Source organism: Molossus molossus, unplaced genomic scaffold (assembly GCF_014108415.1).
Source record: "Molossus molossus isolate mMolMol1 unplaced genomic scaffold, mMolMol1.p scaffold_m16_p_8, whole genome shotgun sequence".
Classification (NCBI taxonomy): Eukaryota; Metazoa; Chordata; class Mammalia; order Chiroptera; family Molossidae; genus Molossus; species Molossus molossus.
The window spans coordinates 25,416,908-25,439,652 of NW_023425402.1; the positions used below are offsets into that span (position 1 = coordinate 25,416,908).

A 22,745-nucleotide genomic window follows, 5' to 3' on the forward strand; every position below is an offset into this window, starting at 1 on the left:
TGTTACACAGAGCACATTCTCTTACATTTTGAAATGTTGCTAGAAATCAGTAACAAAAATAAAAACAATCAACTTTATTTAAGAAATTACTTTTAATCACTTAATTGTTTGAACAGTAAACCAAAATAGAAAATTGTGAAATTTAAAAAAAAAAATAAGGATAGCCCTGGCTGGTTTGTCTTAGAAGTTAGAGCATCAGCCTGTGGACTGAAGGGTCACAGGTTCGATTACGGTCAAGGCCAGGTTCCTGGGATGCAGGTTCAATCCCCACCCCTATCAGAGTCATGTGAGAGGCAACCATCAATATATCTCTCTCACACTGATGTTCCCCTCTCTTCTGTCCCTCTCCTTCCCTCCCTTTCTCCCTCCCACTCTGTCTAAAAATCAATGGAAAAATATTCTCAGGTGAGGATTAAAAGAAAATAAGGATAAATAAAACATAATACAGCAAAACATTTCAAACAAAAAACAAAATTTCTGTAATATAAATTGTTTTGTCTTATTTAAAATTTGTTTTCAAATGATTTAGGCAGCATGTGTACCAAATTATTTTTATGATTTTTAATATTTCCTTTAATATTCATTAATTCATCATTCTGCAAAATTTTACTACTAATTTCTGAATGAATCACTGCTATGATAGATAAACCATGCAATTTAAACTTTTTAAAAAAAATTAATTTTAGAGAGAAAGAGAGGATGGGAGAGAAAGAGAGAGAAACATCAATTTGTTGATCCACCCAATCATGCATCCACTGGTTGCTTTTTGTATGTACCCTGACCAGAGATCCAACCTGCAGCCTTGCATATAGGAACCATGCCCTAACCAACTGAGCTACCCAGCTAGGGTTTCATGCAACTTTAACTTAATAAAACACATATCTTTAAATATATGGTGGCTAGGTAAAATTTTATTCTCATTCAAATTATAAATGATAACCAACATTTATATTTATATAACATCTTATAAATAACCCATGATTGCTTTAAAAAACACACATTTGTTCTTCTAGCCCCAAAATTATATGCTCAAAAAATGTGTTGTATTTTCTTAAGTATAAATTAATTTTGCCAATGTATTAAAAAGCTGTTTCTTGCCCTAGCTGGCACGGATTGAGCACTAGCCCTCTCACCGAAAGGTTGCAGGTTTGATTTTAAGTCAATGGCAGGTTTAATCCTTGCCTCAGTCTGGGCTTGTGTGGAAGGAAACCGATCAATGCATTTCTCTCATATCAATGTTTCTCTCTCTCTCTCATCCTCCCTCCCTTCCACTCTCTCTAAAAATCAATGGGAAAAAATACCTTTGGGTGAAGATAAAAAAAAACAAAGAAAAATAAAAAGTTGATTTTTTAAGATGACTTAAAATATGGGATTATTGAAAATAACATGGTTTATGGATTTAAGCAGAGTAGCACCATATGGACAAATAAGCTCATGTCAAGTATCATGTATTCAGAGGGTTTCCATGCAGATGCCATAGTGACCTATTAAAGAAAGCGTATAAAGTAATTTTAGGTGATAAACAGTAAGTAGGAAGATTAATATTTGGTTCCACTGAGAGGAATATCTTGTTATTGTGAAAATTTCAAAAATAAAAGTTTTGTACATGACTTAGATTTTTATTCAATGCTAGTACAGCATGGATACATGGTCAGAAAAGTTATGAATGGATATGTTCCTAATGGATTATCTTGGCAATTAAATAAACTCATAAATTTTTGCTTTAAATTAGTTTTTACTGTCAGAGAAGCTCAAAACATTTTTAAAAATTCTAATTGGTTTGCTAAGAAATGTTAAGAAAAAGTATAATGCCTCCCATCCTGTGGGAAAACTGGCTGGAAGGGTCAAGAGCTTTATCTAAAATCACTTGGTGTGAAACAATGGCCCAACTGGTAGTCAACCGAAACCACCTTCTGCTTCAAAAAATACTGCTAATACATCTCCCAAGTAGTTCAGACTGCGAATCATCAGCCATCGAAATAAAATTAGTAGTGAAGGAAAATTCATCCAGGGAATCGTAAACTTAGCCTCTGACTTTCATCACAAGAGGAAAGTAATTCACAAGATTTCTCTACTTTTTCTTCCACGTTCTCTATTGGGTGTTTAAACATATAAACTTAGTTTTCAGCTATGTACTGGCATCTAGGAAGCATTTTATTTCATGTCAGTCTTTCATGAGATGAGGAAGAACCTCATGCTAATGTGAAATAATGTTATTCAGAGACAAATTCCATTTCTTGACTCTTTCTAGGGGGCGCTATATAACATTTCAGTCAAAATGCTGGCAGCTTCTGACTAGAAAGTGCCATGAAGATGAGATTTGCATCAGCACATTGAGCAAGCAGGACCTCACTTGCTCAGGAGGCAATGACTGCCAAGCAGCTTGCACTAGTACCCTTGAGACGGTCCTTCAAGTGCAGTGCACCTGTAGGACCATTACACAAAGTGAAGAATCTTTGTGTAAGATTTTCCAGCATATGCTTCATAGAAAATCATGTTTCAGTAAGTTATACATATTCATTTAATTATATATGATATATATTCCTTGCTATTGTCTTTATAGCACAAAGTAGTAATCCAGCACAGAAAATTTGTTTACAAAAATAACTGTTTGCTATTTCATTTTTAAATCTATTTTGTATTATGTTTTGTGCATTTGGTATTTTACTCATTTGTCTGCAAGTGCTACATGTTTTTAACTTATATTATTGGTCATTCCTAAGTATTATTTATTAATTTCAATATCTACAGCAAGGTTTATCCCACCAGATAACCAAATGTATCAGGTTTTATTGTAAGGAACAAACCACCCCAAAACTTAGGGACTTGAAATAACCATATATTTGCTCACAACTCTGCATACTGGGCTTGGCTCAGTTTGTTGGTTCTTCTGATGATCTGTTTTACCTGGGGTCACTTGTGTAGCTACAACTATCTGGTGACTCAACAGAAACTGGGCAGTACAAGATGTTGTTTAGCAAGCACTGTTGGCTAGTATGCATGGTTCTTCTCCCTGTGATCTCTTCAGCAGTAGACCGTGGGACTCCAATATGGTGAAGGCAGCATTTCCAGCAGCTGAGGCCTGATGGCCAAGTACTTATCAAGTGCTTGCATCTATCACATTTGCTCATGTCTCATTGACCAAGCAAGTCACATGGCCAACCTCAGAGTCACTGTGAGAGCGGGTTATACAATAATGAATATATATCAAGATTGGACCCATTAGGGGATTGTTAATTTAATATTCTACTATCTGGCTGCCCCAACCTATAGATAATATATTGACTCTTGGATTTAGTTTTCCTCCCCTTATCTTTAATATGTCAGCTAATCTAGCTGTAATGGGATGGGAAACACACTAAAGTTATTATTGGCCCACTTTTATAAAGAAGAAAACTGAGATTTAGGAATTTATTTTTTATTTTTATTTTTTTTATCCTCACCCGAGGATATTTTTCCATTTTTTGTACAGATAGAGTGGGAGGGAGAGAGAGGAAGGGAGAGAGAGAGAGAAACATCGACGTGAAGGGACACATCGAGTGGCTGCCACCCGCACAACCAACCAGGGCCAGGGACAAACTGCAACCGAAGTACGTGCCCTTAGTGGGAACCGAACCCGGGTCTCTCCAGACCGCAGGCCAACGCTCTAACCGCTGAGCCAAACTGGCCAGGGCGAGATTTAGGAATTTAAATAATTTGTCCAGAGTCTTAAAGTGAGCAAGTGGTTGAGAGGGATTTGTCTATGAGTATCACAGAAATAACCTAAGGAAGTGATCATATACTAATTAAATGCCTCTCCATTGTTCATCTTCAGAGTTAGTCCAAGCAATCATCCAAATTTTAAAACATTCCCAGGCGCCGAGGCCTCTTATTGAAACCATCAAACTAACCTGAAAACACCATTCCTGGGAGGAAATAATAGATGTTTCATTGCAAAGTAAATCTTTATATTTATGAAAGATATTTGAGAGGTAACAGCTATGTGTGTGTCTATATCTGTACCTATATATTTATCTAGTTAACTATATACAGATGCACACATATTTTACATTTTTTTTTCTATTTTTCTTTTCAGATACTAATGTGATTAAAATTGTGATTTGTTGTATATTAGATAATACGGTCCAGGGTGTATGGTTTTGATTCCAACAGAGTTCTCTGTGGAATTTCTACAATTTTTATAATTAACACTATAGACATATTTCTATTGAAACCATGATACAAAGAGAAAAAAAAAAAATGCAGCATGATATTATGTTGAGTCATAGTTTCTAAATAACCTTATTCTCTGATTAATATTAGGTGGCTAATTCTGTTGGTACTAAAGTTATTTATAAGCAATGGCTCATAACATTACAGAAGGAAATAGTAAATAAAATAATTTAAACCGAGAATATATACAGTTACATTATCATAGTTATTTATACATGGATTCTCCATATTAAATGGTATCCAGAAAAAATAAAAATGTAGAGCCCACAAGTTAGTGATTACTTTGTTCCTGGATAGAAGATCCCTAAAAATTTCAGTACCAGCAACCAAATTCTAGTTCTGGCTGGTTCTCTTTCATGTATTTTAAATTATTATTATTTGTACTTCCATTGTGTTTAGCTACTATAAATTGTACCAAGCAAAAATTATTTGTAAAGAAACAGAAGTGGAATTTTAAAATCCATAAACATTGACTTAGGATGAAAAATGAAAACAAAATTCAAAACTACTTCACTTTCTTCACTCACTAAACTTTATGAGATTTGCTCCTCAAACATTACCTACTAAAAGCAGGAATTTTAAGTGACAGTTTTATAGACTTAAAGGAACCTTAAAGGCTTTCCGTCACAGTCTCCGTACTTGAATTAAGAGGAAAAGTTTCAAACAAAAACAAGAACCAAATCCTAGGCCTGGCTAGTTCTGAAAATCTTTACCCCTCCCCCATATGCTTGGGAAGTAGTGACAGCACATGTTTGAATGAGCTGGCTCTTCCAACCACTGCCCCTGACTTCTCACATCACCAGCGCACATTCTCGCATTATCAAACAGATCTATCATTACAACAGGTTTCCAAAGCTCTTTAGCTTTTGCTCACTTTACTTGAAATAGGCAGACAGAATTGAGTAGAATTGCAAAGACACTTGTGGGAGGGTTTCTGTTTGCACATTTGTTTGGCTTATAGCATTGTTTTTCAAACTCATTTAACCTCAGACCACAGTAAGCAATGAATTTTCCATTAGTTTTTTGTATGCAATGTCTTCTGTGTTTTGTTGTTTTTTTTAATTGTTATTCTATTCCATTAATTCGTTTCAATGTTGACTACTACCCACTAAATGAATTAAATAACTCACTAATGTGTTTCTCTCTGAAGTTTGAAGAACGTTTGCTTAGAGCCTGTATTCATCTGGAAATAATCTACATGGATGTAACCAAGTCAGTCTTTTAATAATTATAATTATAAGGTTTATTGAGTGCTTCATTCTGGTCACATTTTCTTACTTAATCTTAGCAATTCCATGAACTAGAGGCTATTATATTCTCCCTTTCACACATGAGATAAAAGAAGCTAAGAGATTAAATGTCTTGCTCAGGGTTCTACACCCACAGTGCAGTAGACACAGGACTCACGGCCCACTATGTCCTCCTGCCTGTGAAACCGTAGGCAGCGAGCTGTGTCCCTTCAGTGTGCACCAGAGCTCTCTCAGGCAGAACCTCTTAGCTTTGGTCGCAGAACTAAGCTTTGCAAATGCACTGACAAGACCAGACCAAAGGAGCATCCTGAACAAAGTATATTTATCCAGCCATCAACTGCCCCTTAACTACTAACCTCTGGATCCACACAGACACACTTTTTTCAGGTGCCTTGCCACGCAGAGCAATTCTGTGGCAGTCAGAGTTGATAGAGAAATGGAAGAAATGAAAGAGAGAAGAGATGGTTAGTACAGAGATGGAAAAATTAAAGGATGATGATTGTGTCGCTCTGTTACACTGAGGGATTCGGCACACAGGGTAGGTGTGCAGCTCACAGACAGGAATGTGCTCTTCTCACATTGCTTAATGTGGTCCTTTTAATGCCAGCTCTGGTCATCTAAAAGAGATTTGGAACTCTCCCTATTCTGCCCATAAATATTCAGTTCCATTGTTTTTTGTTTTGTTTTGTTTTTGAGGAATTAATTTTTAAAATAAAATGAAAAGAGACTGCCTAGCTCTCTTACATCCTACAGGGCATAGAAATACAATTAAGATTGATACAGACTGAAACTTAATTTTAAGAGTACAGAAATAAAAATAAATTTTCTCCCATCCCATTTTCTAGAGAGTCAATGTTCAGAATGTCGATGCACATTATTTCAAAACTATTTTTTTTTACTTTGAATCTTTTTAAATGCATACATACCTTGAATACCTTATATATACCTAAACAGGAACCTCCCTCACCCTGACATGCACATTCATACATTTTTTTGTGTAACAATACTATACATACTGGTTTATAGCGTCTTAACTAAAAAATATATAGTAGACATATTTGTAAGTATATACATATATGATAGCATTAGTCTTTGTAAAATCTGCATAGTATTCTACAGTATGTGTGTGTAAGTATGTATACACATATATTCCATAGTTTAATTAATTTATTAACATGGACATGTAGGTTGAATGTGATTGTTTATTAATATATACATCATTGTAATGTTACTGCACATTCCAGCTGGCATCTCAATAGAATAGATTTTTAACAGTGAGATTACTAGACCACAGGAGTTTTGCATTTTTAAATTTGGTAAAAGCTAGAAAAGAACGTTTCTTTCCATTACATTCTTAGTGAGAAAAATTTTATTATTTCAATTTGCATTTCTATTATAAATGATGCTGAGCATCTTTTGAGTGGTCTGCTGGGAATATTCTATTTTTTACTTAGTCACGTGCTTTGCCTGAAACATCTGCTACTTTTAGTACCAGTGGATGTCAGTTTTATTGCCTCCATCTGACATTTGTACTGAGTTGCGAGGACTCACTAATCTGCATGTCTCTTACAGTGATCCTGAATTCATGGTCTCTTACGGCAAAGTGATGACCTGGTCTAGTCTTAGATTCAGATATTGACCCTGTGTTTTCTGGGCTATGTAAAGGGAAATTTTTTTGTACTGTTTCTTGAATAGCCAACCCTTCTTCCTCAACTAGATACTCTCCATTGCCATTGTAAAAAATGTTTTAATATGATTAATAGTTACCAAAGAAAATGTATAATATAAAAACAACTATGAAGCATAATGGTATCTGCAATTCATTTTAAGATACAGAACATTGCCTTTATTTTTTAAGTGCTACTCCATTTTATATTCTTTTCTCCCCCCATTTTGGAGGTAACGAGTTACACAATTATACTCACATGTGTGATACATAACTGATACACATGTATGTGACCTTGTCTAGGGCAGTGGTTCTCAACCATGACTGAAGATAATAATCACTGGGAGGATAAATTTTGGATGTCCAATAAACAAATGCAATTACATTATATGGAGGTAGGACCTAGGTATCAGCAAGGCCGATGTCATGACCATGTGGCCAGTCTAGTCACACAGGTCTCTGTGCTCAGAAGGGCCTTGAACTTAGGGCTTCGTATACTGTAGTCATCACCCTGAAATTCTTAATGATTTTATCTTTAAATTTGTATGTTGTAAATGAAGTCCAGTGGAGCATATGTAAGGAACCCGGAGACTTAGCTCATATGTGTTCCTGCCTCTTGACACCTTCCTGGGACAGGCAGGTTCTCAGCTGCCTGCCCCACCTTTTGGTGCCTGGGCCACATTCAGCACCCTTCCATTCCTCTGCCCGCACCTGCCCTGCACCTGCTGCAAAACATTTGCCTTTTTAAAAATAATATTGAGCTTTGTGACACATGAATGTATATATATTTATATATCTTTCAATTAGCTTCTATTATTTTCTTAATAAAAATGACTAATTTTCTTCAATAGCTTTGATTATAATTATTTCTAGATATTGTTAAATATTACAATTGTGACTATAAGTCATATTTTTAGTATTATATTTTAGACACTTTGTAGTTGAACTATAGATAATTGATTTTTATATATTATTTATATAGAGCAAGCATGTTTAATATTTATAAAATTTAACAATTTATTGAATTATTTTGTATTTCCTATGTACATGATCATAGGCTCTTCAATTATTAGAGTTTCATTTTCTCTGTTTAGTGTTCAAATCTTTCCTTTCTTTTTTGTTTTCCCCACCACCACTTCTAGGACCCACAGAAAATGTTGAATATAAACAGGGAGTAATCCTGCTTGTCTTGTTCCTGGTCTTAAGGGACATTCTTTCACCATTTTACCATTTAGTTTAATGTTTATCATAGATTTTCTGTAGAGACTCTTATCAGATTAAGTTTTCCCCTAAAATGATTTTCTACATTTGAAAATTTCATGTGAAATTTGTTTAGCACTTTCTTGTGGGAAACTGATTAGTCATAGTATCAGTATTTTCATTCTACCAGAAAGAAGTAAAGTATACTCAAGGATCTCCACTTGTATGAAAGTGGGAGGGAAAAAACTTGCTGATTCACAAGCTATCTCCTCCCGTTCACAGCCAGATATCCCCAGAGTTGCCTGTGCTCCTACCTCAATTTCTTTATCTTTATACATTGATCAACCTGCTCTAGGCTGGCCTGCTGTGATAGATCCCCTCACAAAAGGAGTTTTCCCACAGGTTACCAGCCACATCCATGTCAGAGATTCCAGAAGTCTTTGACTTACTTTAAGTCACCTTCAAGAAGAGTTTAATACCCTTTACATGTGTGTGTGTATATATATATAACTTAACAGTTTTAGTAGTATATATTACTCTCCTGGATCTTATTCCTCTGCTCACTCTGAATGCTTCTTCCAGACCTCCCAGGTAGACTTACCCAACTGGACAATTAGTATTTGTGTTGCTTGAGGTTCAGCTGTAGGGAGTCTACTAGAGTAACTCTCTAATCAGCCCCTAGGAGATCTCAGCCACACCCACAACATCATTACCCCTTATGCTGATTTACAATCTTTAGGATAGATCTCTTTTCTAAGCTTCAGACCCAATTATCTGCCCACCTATTTGATATTTTCTTTTCGATTTTAAGATTGTGCTAGATCTTGGATGATGTGCAATCCAGATGTTATGGTGCCTTGTAGCAGCAGACAGGCAACCTACAAATTCTGAGATTAGTTATTCCCTGCCATCTCCCCCAACACAAACACCAAACACCACCACCCCAACACATACACACACATATACACACGTATTATATATTGTAACAGGAAAACATAGCCTCAATAAAAACTGCCTTTCAAAATAAGGAAATATGGGAAAGTAAGAACACACAGTGATGAGATCTTGCTGGATGGGCACTGTGAACCCTTTCTAGCAGTGTGGATTTTCTTGACTAATTGGGAAGGACCACTTTCTGTGGCTCTGATTTTGCCCTCTGGGAGTTCTTCTCTATCCATCTTCCATTTAAAAAAAAAATGTTTTCATTGATTTTTTAGAGGGAGAGAGTGATAGAAACATCGATGAGAGAAGCATCAACATCGATTGCCTATCTATCTTCTTTTATAGCCATATCCAAGTCTGGGGAAGTGTGCCCCCTTAGGAGCATGGTGCTCTCATAGACTAGATCCTGCTCTTGCATTTTTGAGGGATTGAAAGTTGTTTTGAAGTTTAGCAGGCACACACTTTTGCAAGCAGGCTAGTGGCTTCTTTGGCAATATAATCTATTTAAAATGTGTTAGGTTTCTAATCTATTTGCTTTTAGTCCGCTACATTTGCCAGTACCTATAATAAAAAGGTGTTTTCTTGACTTAGTTCCCAAATCTGCCTTATTTCCTTGCTTCCTTACCCCCGTACCCCTCTCTCTAATTTAATGATTTAAACTAATCTAAACAGTAGACATGAATGAAAATGTAATACCCTTAATCTGTTTTTTGCTGCAAAGTTGAGTTCATTTGTTTAACTCAGAAACACTGGGCCTTTTATAACTGGAGATCTTTTTCAGTCTTCTCTCTCACTATTTGGGATCTAGAAGCAATCAGCTTTCAATGTTATAGAGTCCTCATTTTAATCTCTCTGATTTCTACTTGAAAACCAGCCATTTTCTACCCGAGCTCTTATCTTTATTGTAAAACTCAACACAATGCAGCCAAGAATAATCAACTTAAACTATCATTCTAGCTCTTTTTGGGTTGTCTTGCTCTTTTAGGGGCTTTCCAAGGTAGTTTGAGAAATGCATTGTAGAACTCTCTTCCTGGCAGAAGAAAGGGGAAAGTATTTGTCCTTTGGATCCTGTCTCTCACCTCTCGGAAGTGGCCTCATGAGCTTTGATTCCATAGACATTGTGTATAGTGTATTCACAAATGCTGAGTGAAGCCCGATGTACACTTCAGCCACAGTGGCAGAAAAGCAGTGGGCAGGGAGGCAGGTACGTGACAGAAGGTGAAGCATCGTCAAGTTGCATCTGCACAAAGGTAGAGTAGGCATTTGAGGAAGCATTTTGATGGTAGGGAACAAAGGAAATTTGTAGAAAGGCATTACTGCCTTCTTCGGGGTAGAAGGACTATGGAATCATCAATCTGCCACCAACCTGCCAAATTGAGAGTTCACTATAGGTCTCTGCTTTTGCTGGGAAGTATGGTATTCAGTATTAGCAGAACTTTGATGGATTAGTTTTAGGGAGAGGGGGTCCATTCTGTGGCACCCATAATATGCACCCTCCTTTCACCATAGTTACTCTCTTCATGCTCACTGCTCAGGCATGGTTGGCCTCCACTGGGAAGATCACAAATTCACCTAATTCTTAAGGCCTACTCTATGGTGGATACTTTCAGGTAGGCATAAGAGGAACACAAAGATCTGCCTAGTTTGTGCCACTGCTGTAGGTCTTCCACCTGCCTCTTCACCTGATTTCTTGTCTACAGTCTTCTAAGTTTGCTCTTTCCATCTCTCTAGTCAATCAGTTTACCGCTGTCCATCAGCCTGAACTTCAATCTACTTCTTTCTCTGCAAAGTGAACAGTTAAGAGAACTGCTCAGCCCCAGATGGGTGGCTCAGTTGGTTGAAGTGTCATCCCATACACCAAAAGATTGTGGGTTCGAGTCCCAGTCAGGGCACATACCTAGGTTGTGGGTTCAATCCCTGGTTGGGATGTTTCTCTGACTAAAAATCAATTAAAAAACACATGCTTGGGTGACGATTAAAAAAATAAATAGAGAGTACTGCTTATGCTCTTCTTGTGGGGAGGATCTCTCTTTACCACTGGCCTCTAAGCTGTCTCTCATGGCTTTGTGCTGTGGCAGCTGCCCATTTACTGTTAGCACTGATAGACTCTACTCACCTTTCTGGGAACTAGTGACTTAATGGATGTGATTCTATCAATAGCATGTTAGGAGCTATATTTCAAATCGCAAATGGTCCTCACTGCAGATGGCAGAGCCTTGCTCCAGGGGTCTGTGCTCTAGCTCTCCTCTTAGGTCATGACAGAGGCTCCATATTCATCCAGAGAGTGTAAATGAGATTAAGTATATAAAGTGCCTGTTACATAGCAAATGTTCTATATATTTTCATTGCCTGTCTTTGTAAACAATTGTTTGGGGTATTGGATTGAGGACTGGACCATGGGGTTTCTTTTTCTAATGTCTCACGAAAGCCAGCTGGTTCCATAGCTCTATTAGGAAAATATCTTTCCATTATTAATTAAGAACCTGATGATCACAAAGACAACCCCAATGTATTGAAAAGATGGAAATTAAAATTTTGCTTCTCAGACCTGTCAACACTCAGAAATATCTAGAGAATTTGTTTAAAACATATATTTTTGGCCCTAACTTTAGTTACTCTAATTTAGTAGGCCTAGGTGAAGATCATAATTCTGTATTGAATAAAAAAACAAAACCCCAGGTGGTTCTGATTTTCAACCAAGTTTGGGAACCAGTGCTCTAATCCTCATGTGGGAAACACCCAGTCACTGGCCATAGGTCCCAGAGCCTATTTTCACTCACACCTCTCAGGGAATGAGAAGAGTCTTTGCTCAGAAAGGCTAATACTGTGCAGCTCTCAAGGTGGCCACTTTACCCCACTGCCTAAAAACAGTTGGTACACGTTAGCCACTCAATAAATAGTGAATGAATGAATGAACGAACCAATGTGCACTATATCTCTATGGCAGTACTGTCTTCTGAACACCATTGTTTTTCTTTCATTTATTAGAAGTCTTTAATAATACAGCTTCCTTATTAAGTGCCTCACTCATTTGTGTTTCCACTTACGCCAGAATTTTTAATTCAAACTTTGGAGCAAAGGAACCAGGAATTAACAAGACCAAGCTGCTACTGCCCACTTTAATATAAACATTTCAAGCCCCTTATATTTGCTAACAATTTTCCTCTTTATAGATCAACTCTCAAAAAGTCTGAGTAGTAGGAAACTCTTTTACAGCTGATCCTTGGGTGGTATCAACACATAAATAATTGATCCTAACATATATTTGCTCTTAAATGTGTGTATATCCTTAACAAACTATAAAATATGGTTAGCTCTGCCTGTTAATAATCAGGATGAAAAAAGATTGTCCCCAAAAGATTTGCAAAACTAGTCGGCTTTTGTAAAATTTTAATATAAAAATTTCTAAAAATGTATATAATTTTTTAAGAAGCTTAAGAAAAGAGCCCTTGTCATTAGTACCTATTTCTATCACTTAATTATTTTTCGTAGCCTTATTTCTCACCCATCTCTTTATTAAAGCCTCATTTTAGATATCAAGTTTGCTGGTAAGATTGTTTCATTTATCTTCCTTGTCTGCATTCAATGGATAGACCATTTGTCTGCATTTCATCTTGACTTGCAACATTTCATCTGTCCATTCCAGGTGAAGGTCTCAATCTAAAAATAACATTCCATTAGTGAACATTTTTATAGAAAGTTCTTTAAACACACCAATATATATATGAAAGTGCATAATACATAGTTTTATACATTTTTTTTAACTACATAAAACTTTACACTTATTTTTAGCAAAATAATTTCAAGAAACTCACTTTTATAAATTCTTGTTTTAATTTTTATTGTCGTCTGATCACTGGCTGTCTGAGAAAGGAAGATTATAGACTATATAAGTAAAACAGCTAAGTGAATTGTGAAAGACATTTCCATTGCCTAAATCTGTTTCTCTTTCTCTGTCCCTCCCTCTCATGTATGCACACACACACCACCTTCCCTTATAGCCTATTCATATAGGTTAGTATTCCAGGAGCTTTGTGTTAAATTCTGGCTTTAAATAAATCACTTAATCTAGCCAAAACCACTGACTTTTTCTTGATTTCTACACAAAACTTTAATTCAAGTTTAGTATCCTTCAAATTCAGTCCAGGTGCTAAAAAAAAGTCTCTTGATTTTTCCAGGGAACAATCAACAGAATTTCTCTGCTCTGTATTTATATTTATAATAGCCTCTAAATAGTATTTTGTATTTTCTGAATTAAAGTGGCTCCATGGTGAATTTGTAGTTCATCAAATTCATAGACACTCACTTATAAATGTATGTTTTTCCTCTTAGAAATTAGTGATTATTCCTTTAGGATCTTGTTTTTCATTATTTGAAAACTGTATTGAATTCTTTAAAGAATAGGCAAGTGTGTTATAAGTTAGCAATAAAGAGAATAATAAAAAGAAAGAAACCATTTCTTTAGCATGACTTTAGTTACCACCCAATTTAAAAATTCAGATCCATAGTAAATTCTGTAACTTTTTGCTTTTATGCTATTTAATTTATAGACTTAGAGATCTGGATATTTTCTTGGGTTTGGGGCTCAGAGGTAAATTAATGTATTTAATCTTAATTACCTTTTAAACCTAAAATATAAACAGGGCCTCTTCCTCCTCCCTTCTTTCTCAGCTCCACTCCTGAATTTTGGTAAAAACCATGATCAGCAACAACTACTCTAATAATCAAATACCATGTTTGAAAGTGCTAACAGATTTTATTAGAGATCATAGTCTTAGGGATGCAATATGGCACCATAATGTCTGGATTCAAATAATTTCTTGTCTTCTACAAGTTAAGTAAATGTAAACAAGTGACTCACTCTCTTTGCCTCATGTCTTGTGAAATGGAAATTATAATAATCAATCCTAACCCAGAATGCTGGTACAAAGACTATATCAGTTAATGCATGTAAAGAAATAGCTAGAACATAGTAAAAGTCAGTAAATAGTAACTCTTACTAGAGATCTTAAAGGATTTGGAAAATTGTGCAAATAAATAATTTTTACATAATCATTTTGATGTCATACAGGTGGTGCCAGAGACAGACACATTCTGGAAGATGTATATAAGGTGTATATTTTCTCAGCATGAGTGGCTTCTTAATTTATATCTTTTTTATATCTAATTTATATCTTTGCTGTTGGTCCAGGAGTCATATTTTGAATAGTGTGGACCTAGATAACCTCTTAAGAACCCTTTAAAATATATCAAATCTGCTACTGAAAAATCCATCAACCTAATAAACCAGATGCATAGGGTCAATTTAGTCTGTTTTAATGGGCACTAGGTGTCTTGGTGTCATAAAAAAGTTCAAGCACATCCTTATAAATTTCCTAAAGCTCTCCTTGAGATAGTGGCTTAAAGTAGGTCTGAGATGGAACTGGGGCATTTGCATTTCTAACAGGTGTTGCAAATACTGTTTGTCTAGATAACATACTTTCAGGACACTGGCTTAGAGAACGCATTGATTCTTTCCTGAAATCAGCCCTGAGTCTAGCCAAGTTCTTACTTGAATCAATACAAACACATACCTCTTTGCCTCCATGAAGAAGTTTCAGCATTAGTTGTTTTGAGATATTGTGATATTGTGAATCATAATAAGAAAAATATATTTGTTTTCCACCCTATTCTTGGCACAGAGTTCCTATATTTCCTGCAATATGGGTGTATTTTGTGTGCTAATGAGGTGACCTTTGGAAAGCTCTTGAGTAACCTAAGAATGCAGGCTGATTGCCAGGGGAACCCACTAAGTGATTAGAAGGAACTTTCAATACCCACCTCTCAACCTCAACAGTCAATGGCCAATGCTTTAATCAACCATCCCTATGTAATGAAGCCTCCATTAAAACCCAAAACGACTGGGTTCAGAGAACTTTCTGGTAGGTGAAGACGAGGAGGTGCTGGGAGAGGGGCCTGGAGAGTGCACAGAAGCTTCTCGACCTCTCCACTTACCTTGCCTTATACATCTTTCAGTCTGGTTGTTCCTGAGTTATGTCCTTTCATAATAAGCTGGTGATCTGGGAAGTAAAATGTTTCTATGAGTTCTGTGAGCCATTCTAGCAAATGAATCAAACCCTCGGAGGAGGTCGTGAAAACCTCTCATTTATAGCCAGTCAGCAGTACAGATAACTTGGACATGCACTTGGCATCCTGAGTTGGAGGGGTTGTTGGAAACTCTGATTTATAGCTAGTGGGTCAGAAGTACAAGTAACAACCATTGTGACTGGCATCTTTTGGGGAGACAGGGGGGAGCTGTCTTGTAGAATTGAACCCTTAACCTGTGGAATATGGTGTTACCTCTGGGTAGGTAGTGTCAAAATTGAACTGAATTGTAGGACACCAGGTGGTATCTCTAAAACTGCTGATAGTGGGAAATCGCCCCCCACCCCCTGCACCCCACACACACATTGAAATTGGTGTCAGAACACCAAAAGACATACCATCCCTAGAATCATGATTCTTAAATGTGTTTCAATTTGCTTACCAAGTCAGTGGAGCAAAATATCTCATCACCTCCCATTTATCCCCACGCAATAAAACATCCCCAGAGTCAACAGCGAGAAGCACTGGTTTTGATTAAAGAATAGTGAGGTGATGTCTGCTTTTTGTTAAATATAAATATATTATTAATATATCCCAGATGCATTAGTACCAAGATCGTCATGTTATAAACATGAAAAAGTAAACATGGATCACTGGGAGAACTTTCATTGTCCCCACAATTTTACTGTCCATGTGGATAACCAGTGATCTGATGGATGAAAGTCATGTGTCAGAAAACAAAACAGTGTCATCGCTGGAGCTCTTCATCATGCAACAGATGGTATTCAGAAAGACATGCAGAATGTGTGTTCCACACCGCCTGAAATTGGCTTGGAGGTAATGAACAACCAAAGAGCAAGGCGGGGAAATTGGCTAGATTAGGTTGCTTGTTTGAACCTCTGGAATGAAACCTGAATGTATTGGAGCAAATCATATTTTTCATGCTAAGTTTTGCAATTTTAAATTTTGTTTATTTTTTATCCTCACCTGAGGACATTTTTGCATTTATTTTCAGATAGAGCAGGTGGGAGAGAGGGAGGGAGGGAGAGAGAGAAACATCAACATGAGAGAGACACATCGAATGGCTGCCACCCACACAACCCCAACCAGGGCCAGGGTATAAACTTCAACTGAGGTACGTGCCCTTAGCGGGAATGGAAGCCAGGCTTCTCTGGTCCACAGGCCGATGCTCTAACCACTGCTCTAACTGGCCAGGGCTAACTTTCGCAATTTTAAAGAGCACTTTGTCTTGGCAGTTGGCATCTCATCATTACTTCACACCTAGAAAAATCTCAGAACCCTTAAGTTCCCCCCAGGTGTGCCTAACCTCCCAAGGAGAGGAGTAAGTCAGACTCTATAACCAGGTTAGACTATGAGGAGTGGTCTAACCTCTCTGATGCTGTAGTTGGGGTTCTTCTGCAAGATACCAGTCTTGAACAGAGAGGTATAGATGAAGTTCTTTGGAGCATTTAGCTTGCATTCAAAATCACTTCTTTTGAAAAGCAATAACTCTTTGAGAATATTATCACCTGCTGCAAAGAAACTGCAGAAGTGAATGACTAATAGCCAGAAGCAGATCTTTAAAATATTGCATTAATATTAATGGTATTAAGATCTGGACAGATTTTTAAAAATAATCCTTCCGTTTGAAAAACTGCAAGGGACATTTCAATGGATCTGCTTGCAAACTCATCTCAACATTGCAATTAATAACATGGAAGAAACTGATGCTATATAAGATATAATATCCTTCAAATGAAGGTTTAATACACGCATGAAGATATTACTTGCCGGATTTAAACTGCACCCTGGTTATGAATGCTAGCTGACTTGTCCTTTATTGATTCAGTCCTGTGACCTACTTGAGTGTTATGTGTTTAACACTATTCTATTCATTTTATATGTTTTGATTAACTAAGCAATATATGAAGTAGGTGCTCCCCCACCCAAGAGGAAACTGGAGCACTTAGAAGTTAGTAACTTGTCCGAGGTCACACAGAAGGCAATAGAGGAGGAATTTAAACAAGGCAGTTTTGGGCTCTAGAAATGGTGATTTTTAACAACCACAATATACTCTTCGTATCTAATGATTTGAAATTTTTTATTTTCAATTTATTATAAATGTTACATCTCCCAAGGAACATGTGTATGTGTAAATGTGTAACAAGGGAATCATTAAAAATGTTTGAAGAAAGACAGCATGTTATAATAATAATAAAAAAAAAGAGCCTGCCCTGGCTGGGTGGCTCAGTTGGTTGGAGCATCCCCGGTACACCAAAAGGTTGTGGGTTCAGTTCCAGGTCAGGACACATACCTAGGTTGCGGGTTGCATCCCCAGATGGGGCAGGTAAGAAAAGCAACCAATCGATCTTTCTCTCTCTCCCTCCCTCCCTCTCTCCCTCCTTCCCTCTGTCCCTCTCTCTCTAAAAAAATCAATAAAAACACATCTTCAGATGAAGATTATAAAAATAACAAGAGCCTAGGAAAGGAGTTTGGTCTCTATAAATACCAGATGGAACAGAGGAAATCACTTACGCTTACCCTAGAACACAGGTTTCTTGCATGTTAAATTTAAAATTTAGGTAATAGTTGAACAAAAATAGGTGATTTCTGATGTTAGTTGTGCCCTAATATTTTAGGATGAGGTGGCTGAAGATATATTTGAGGCCAGTACATTTTCAACAAACCTCCACGCTGCCTGTGTATAGGGCCAGCTCTGGAGATTTTTTTTTTTTTTAATAAGACCAGTAGTCTGCCAATAACTTTTCCTTCTTATGATTATACCAAAATTTTAAGAAAGCCTGCATTAGTTCTTTCTTTGCCCTTGGAAAAGATACTCATTCTTTCAGAAATCTAAATTGAGATTTGTAGTAAAAGATTTTTCTCTTGTTGGATTACCTTTTATTGCTTTGTTTACCAAATTCTAAATAGCTTTATAAATAATGTCTCCCAGACTCACTAAATAATCATAGTAGGGCATGTTTCTTTGGTTCTACTACTTATATGTTTTAATCTATAAAATGGCATATTTTGAAGCAAGGAACATGAACATTTTTACTTAAGGCATACTCAAAATACGATGTGGAACTTTTGTTGTATACAAGCAATAAGTTGGTCATTATTTGCCACTTCGACCAGATACTGTTCTGTGGGAGTGTGAGTTTCAGTGAATATTTGTGTATATGTTGGCTTTTGTTTTTAGAAGTACATGTGTATAAGGAAGCATTAGCTGTTTTAACTGGGGTGATTTAAAATCTGATTTCAGAGAGAGAGACCCAGCTTGCTCTTACCTCTCTGAAGATCAGCACCTGATCTGGTTGCACCATCCACTTCACTGCCTAAGATTCCGGTCAGACACTCTGAGGAATAATCTGGCAAGGTTCTCCAGGACATTTCAGAATTCAACACTCCCTCAAGGGAAGAGACCTGGGGTGGGGGGGTATCCCCTAAAGACACAGTCCATTCCAATGGAGACAAACGCTGGCTTCAGTTTCACCACTAGGTTTACTTGTGCACAAAAGTTCCCAATAAAATCCAGCTGGTTTAAATTTTGTCTGCAGACCTGAAACCCAGAAAATTTGGCTTGGCTTCCTATTTTGCAGAAAATGCTTCACACGACTGTAATCTGGAAATCCTGCATTGTACAAACCCTCAATAGAAACAACAGAACAGCTGTCTCCTACCTTCACTTTCTCCCAACTCTACCCTGAAAGGCTTAGGTGTTGTGAAGGGAGGGGAAAGAGTCTGCCACTGAGTATGAAAGACGGTATGAATCATCCATGACTACCTTTGTTGTTCGCTCTGAGCCAAAAAGAAAAGATTAAAGAGTTGCCATTGATGAGTGAGACAACTCACATTTTGGAATCACTAAAGAAGGAAGGAGCGTTTAAGATCATGGAAGGAAATAAAACAACAAAACAAGACTTACAATTCAAATAATAATAGGCTTCAGTCTGTGAAAGCATAGTGTTATCTTTTCCATTTTCCACCCTTATGCTTTCACTGGCTTCATACAATCCCCCTGTTGCCTATAATTGGGGCTGGAGTTGGTGCCAAAGCTGCATAAAATAAGCAGCCTTTCCTTTCTACTTTCTGTGCATCATGATTGTGTATGTGAAGTCATAAAAATCATTTATTATGAGCATGTGTATTCCTGGCTTAAAGAGCCAAGTATTCTTGTGACAACAATATAATAGCATCAGATGTATTCACATAAAACACCATATGTGGGCACTTAATAGCTATTGCTCTGGCACCTACTGCTGGGGTATCATCTTAAAGGGGAACTCCTTAGGGAAAAAGAACATGTGGTACTTAGACAAATACAATGAGATAGGTGAGCAAGGAGTAGAGATTTGCTAAGAACCCATCGATAATGACGGTTGCTTGTCTTTTGTTAGTATCAGATTGTCTCAAGCCATCTTCTAGAGTTCTTTGCATGGGTTCAAGGAAACCCTTTACAGCACTGCAAACACCAGTAAATATTCTCTCAATCTCAAAGTTGTTAGAATGCTCTAATATCATATTTATATCTAAGAAACTGTAAGAATGGGTTACAATATAATTTTCATTCTTCTCACATATTTCTCTTTGGAAAGCATTTATTTGGCTCCTGCGGTACCAATTACAGTAAACAAATGGGTTTTCAAACCAAATGAAAGAAGGCAGAGTGGATGCTTTGGTGTGCGGAAGGAGTGCATGCTGATGTTTTGAAAGTGTGTCTCTGTGACAGAGACGATTCCTCGCTGTCTCTTTCTCTTCTGCCAGCTTCCAGCTTAGGGTGAAATGGCTTTCTTTGGTTGCCACTGAGGCTGGAGACCAAGAATTCTCGATTCCCAATATGCTGTGAGTTAGCCAGAACTCTGAGACTGATGTGACATTATTGCGTTAGCTCTTGCACCGGGTGATCAGACACTCACTGTCCTTATAAGACAGGGACTTTCCAAACAACCCAACTGCAGAAAGAGGCCGGAGCTCACTAGTTCCTGATTGTAGGTCCATTTTTCGTTGGGAGTCAAGGCAATCTGAAAGATGGAAAACCATATAAATCAGATTTCAGGGCTTTCTTCAAAGGGCAACCTATCTTCGTGATATACTGCCGTGTGTCACTGGGGTCTGTGTAGGAAGATGCCGCTGCTGATGTTTTCCGTTGCATGCCAGCCATGAGTCACTACCTGCATCTCTATTCACTCACTCTTCCTAGTGTAACAGACAGCCTGAAACGTACAATGGCATTTTGTTTAAAGTACATATGGTAGTTATTACATTGAAAATGTACACTAAGCACATGTCTACAACCCTAATTGTGCCTTCCAACACTTCTACACGGCTGCTTCAACCCAGTCCGCTTCTCTCACGGTTCGTTGGCCCACATTTCCATTCCAGCACCCGCCTCTACAATGGAAATATTGTTGCTTTTAATTGTTTTTGTTCTTTTAATACTGCCAGGTAGCTGAAAGGAAAAAATTTTGAGGTGGAAATATCTCTTACTGATCCAAATAAATTTTTCTCTAATTGGTAAAACTGGCTTAAGAGTTACTATCCCTACATCTGGTTATTCTCCACCAGTTGCTGATTTTTTTTTTTTCTTTTTCAAAAGCCTTTATCTATTAAACAGAAATCCCTGACCTCTTCTTCTCTCTTTCTCATTAGGAACTTGTATTCCATTAACCAACCCTAATGTGGTTTGGAATCTGGTTTCTCTCTCTTTCACCTCCAAAACCATGAATTTTCTGTTCTCTACCAGTGGTGCTCCATTCCAACCATGCATTGAAAGGGGATAGACAGCTTTTTGAAATTATGAATGTCCAGTATTTGATCCTCACTTATCCCTTGACCTACTAAATCAAAACCTATAGTGGTAAGTCATAGAAATCTTTTATTTGTAGTGGTATATAGTTATTACTGATGTGTAACCGTAATCAACTATACTCTTCTAACAACAACAAAAAAATCATTGCTTTTAGTGTATGTCTATTTTCCACAAGATATTTTATGTGTTGTCTTATTTAATCCTGAGCCAATAAATACTATTGTCCTCATTTAATATACTAGGCAACCAGGGCATAAGAAGAGTCGTTTTGTTGAGGTTTTCTTTTTTTTTTTAAGTACTCCAGGTCATATATTTAGCAAATTTTAGAGTGAGGACTTGAATCTGTGGCTTGAAGCCAAAAGCTGGCCTTTTTTGACTATACTCCTCACTTCACTGTATTCACTCATTTTACTCTATTTGCTAGTAAATTATTTTGTTTCTAATTGTTTTTATGCCTCTGTGGGTTTTTAAAGTGACAAAACACCTGGAAAATTTATATTTACAGTAGCCTAATATCTTGTATTGTAATGCAATCTTAAGGTGTTTATGAATAAAAATAATGTGGCCCTAATTGATCAGGGTATAACTTAAACCCCAGGAGAGATAATGATACTGCATCTCATATTTCCTTTTGATAATAAAATGAACTTGAAGTTAACACTTATAAGGAGAGACGGCTTTGAATGTATATCCCATTGCCCAGTATTTTCCCCAAAAGGGGGAGGGCATTGCCATCACCTTTCTCCAAGTCCACTCTCCTCTTTTCTCACCTTTATTAACTTTTCACTTCTTTCTTTCTCCCTCTACCTACAATTCAATTGACACATATGAGAGAAGAGAAAAGAAAGCTAATATTTATTAAGCACTTACTATATGTCAACAATTTTATTTATTTATTTATTTTTTTAAATTTAATTAATTAATTTATTTTTGTTACAGATGTTTCTCCTTTTCCCCCCACTGATTCCCCCCTCCCCCTCCCCCCTGCCCTTTCCCCAGTTTGTCGTCCATGTCCACTGTTCATGCATATATGTCAACAGTTTTAATTTGGGTACATTATTATCTCTGAATTAGGCTGCTATAGCTGGATTATGCAGTTCCATACATTCTCCAAACTCCAGTGGCTTGATTCTAGGTCATGGTACACATAGGCAGTTGTGGGTTGACAGCTGAGGTTCTGTGACCCATTTTTAAATGTGGGTTACAGGCATCACCACTATTTGGACAATGCCATTTTTATGGCAGAGATAAAAAAAAAAACAAAAAAACAATATAATTGTTCTTAAGCTTCTACTTAAACATAACATTTAGCATTGCTGATCACATTTTTTAATAACTCGATGTTCAAGTTCAAGCCCAATGCTAATGGGGCAGTAAACATACTCCTCCCACAAAAATTGATGCTTTAAGCCATATGGCATTGGGCGGTGGGTATATAATCCATTACAGTGAAATAGGAGTGAATCCTTGTGCAAAATAATATAGTCAACCCCAATTCCTCTTCTACATATGAGAAGCATGAGACTCAGAGGTTGAATTAGTTTGTCCAAGGCTACTACAGCGAATGAGGGACACAACT

General features: G+C 37.0%; 1 protein-coding gene across 1 annotated transcript in view; it reads left to right on the forward strand.

Annotated features, from left to right (window-relative positions):
• Positions 1–22,745, forward strand: part of GFRAL (GDNF family receptor alpha like) — a 55,183-nt gene that overhangs the window by 19,988 nt on the left and 12,450 nt on the right. The window contains 1 exon segment of the mRNA XM_036247829.1: positions 2,252–2,502. Within this exon segment, the coding sequence (XP_036103722.1) occupies positions 2,252–2,502 (251 nt within the window).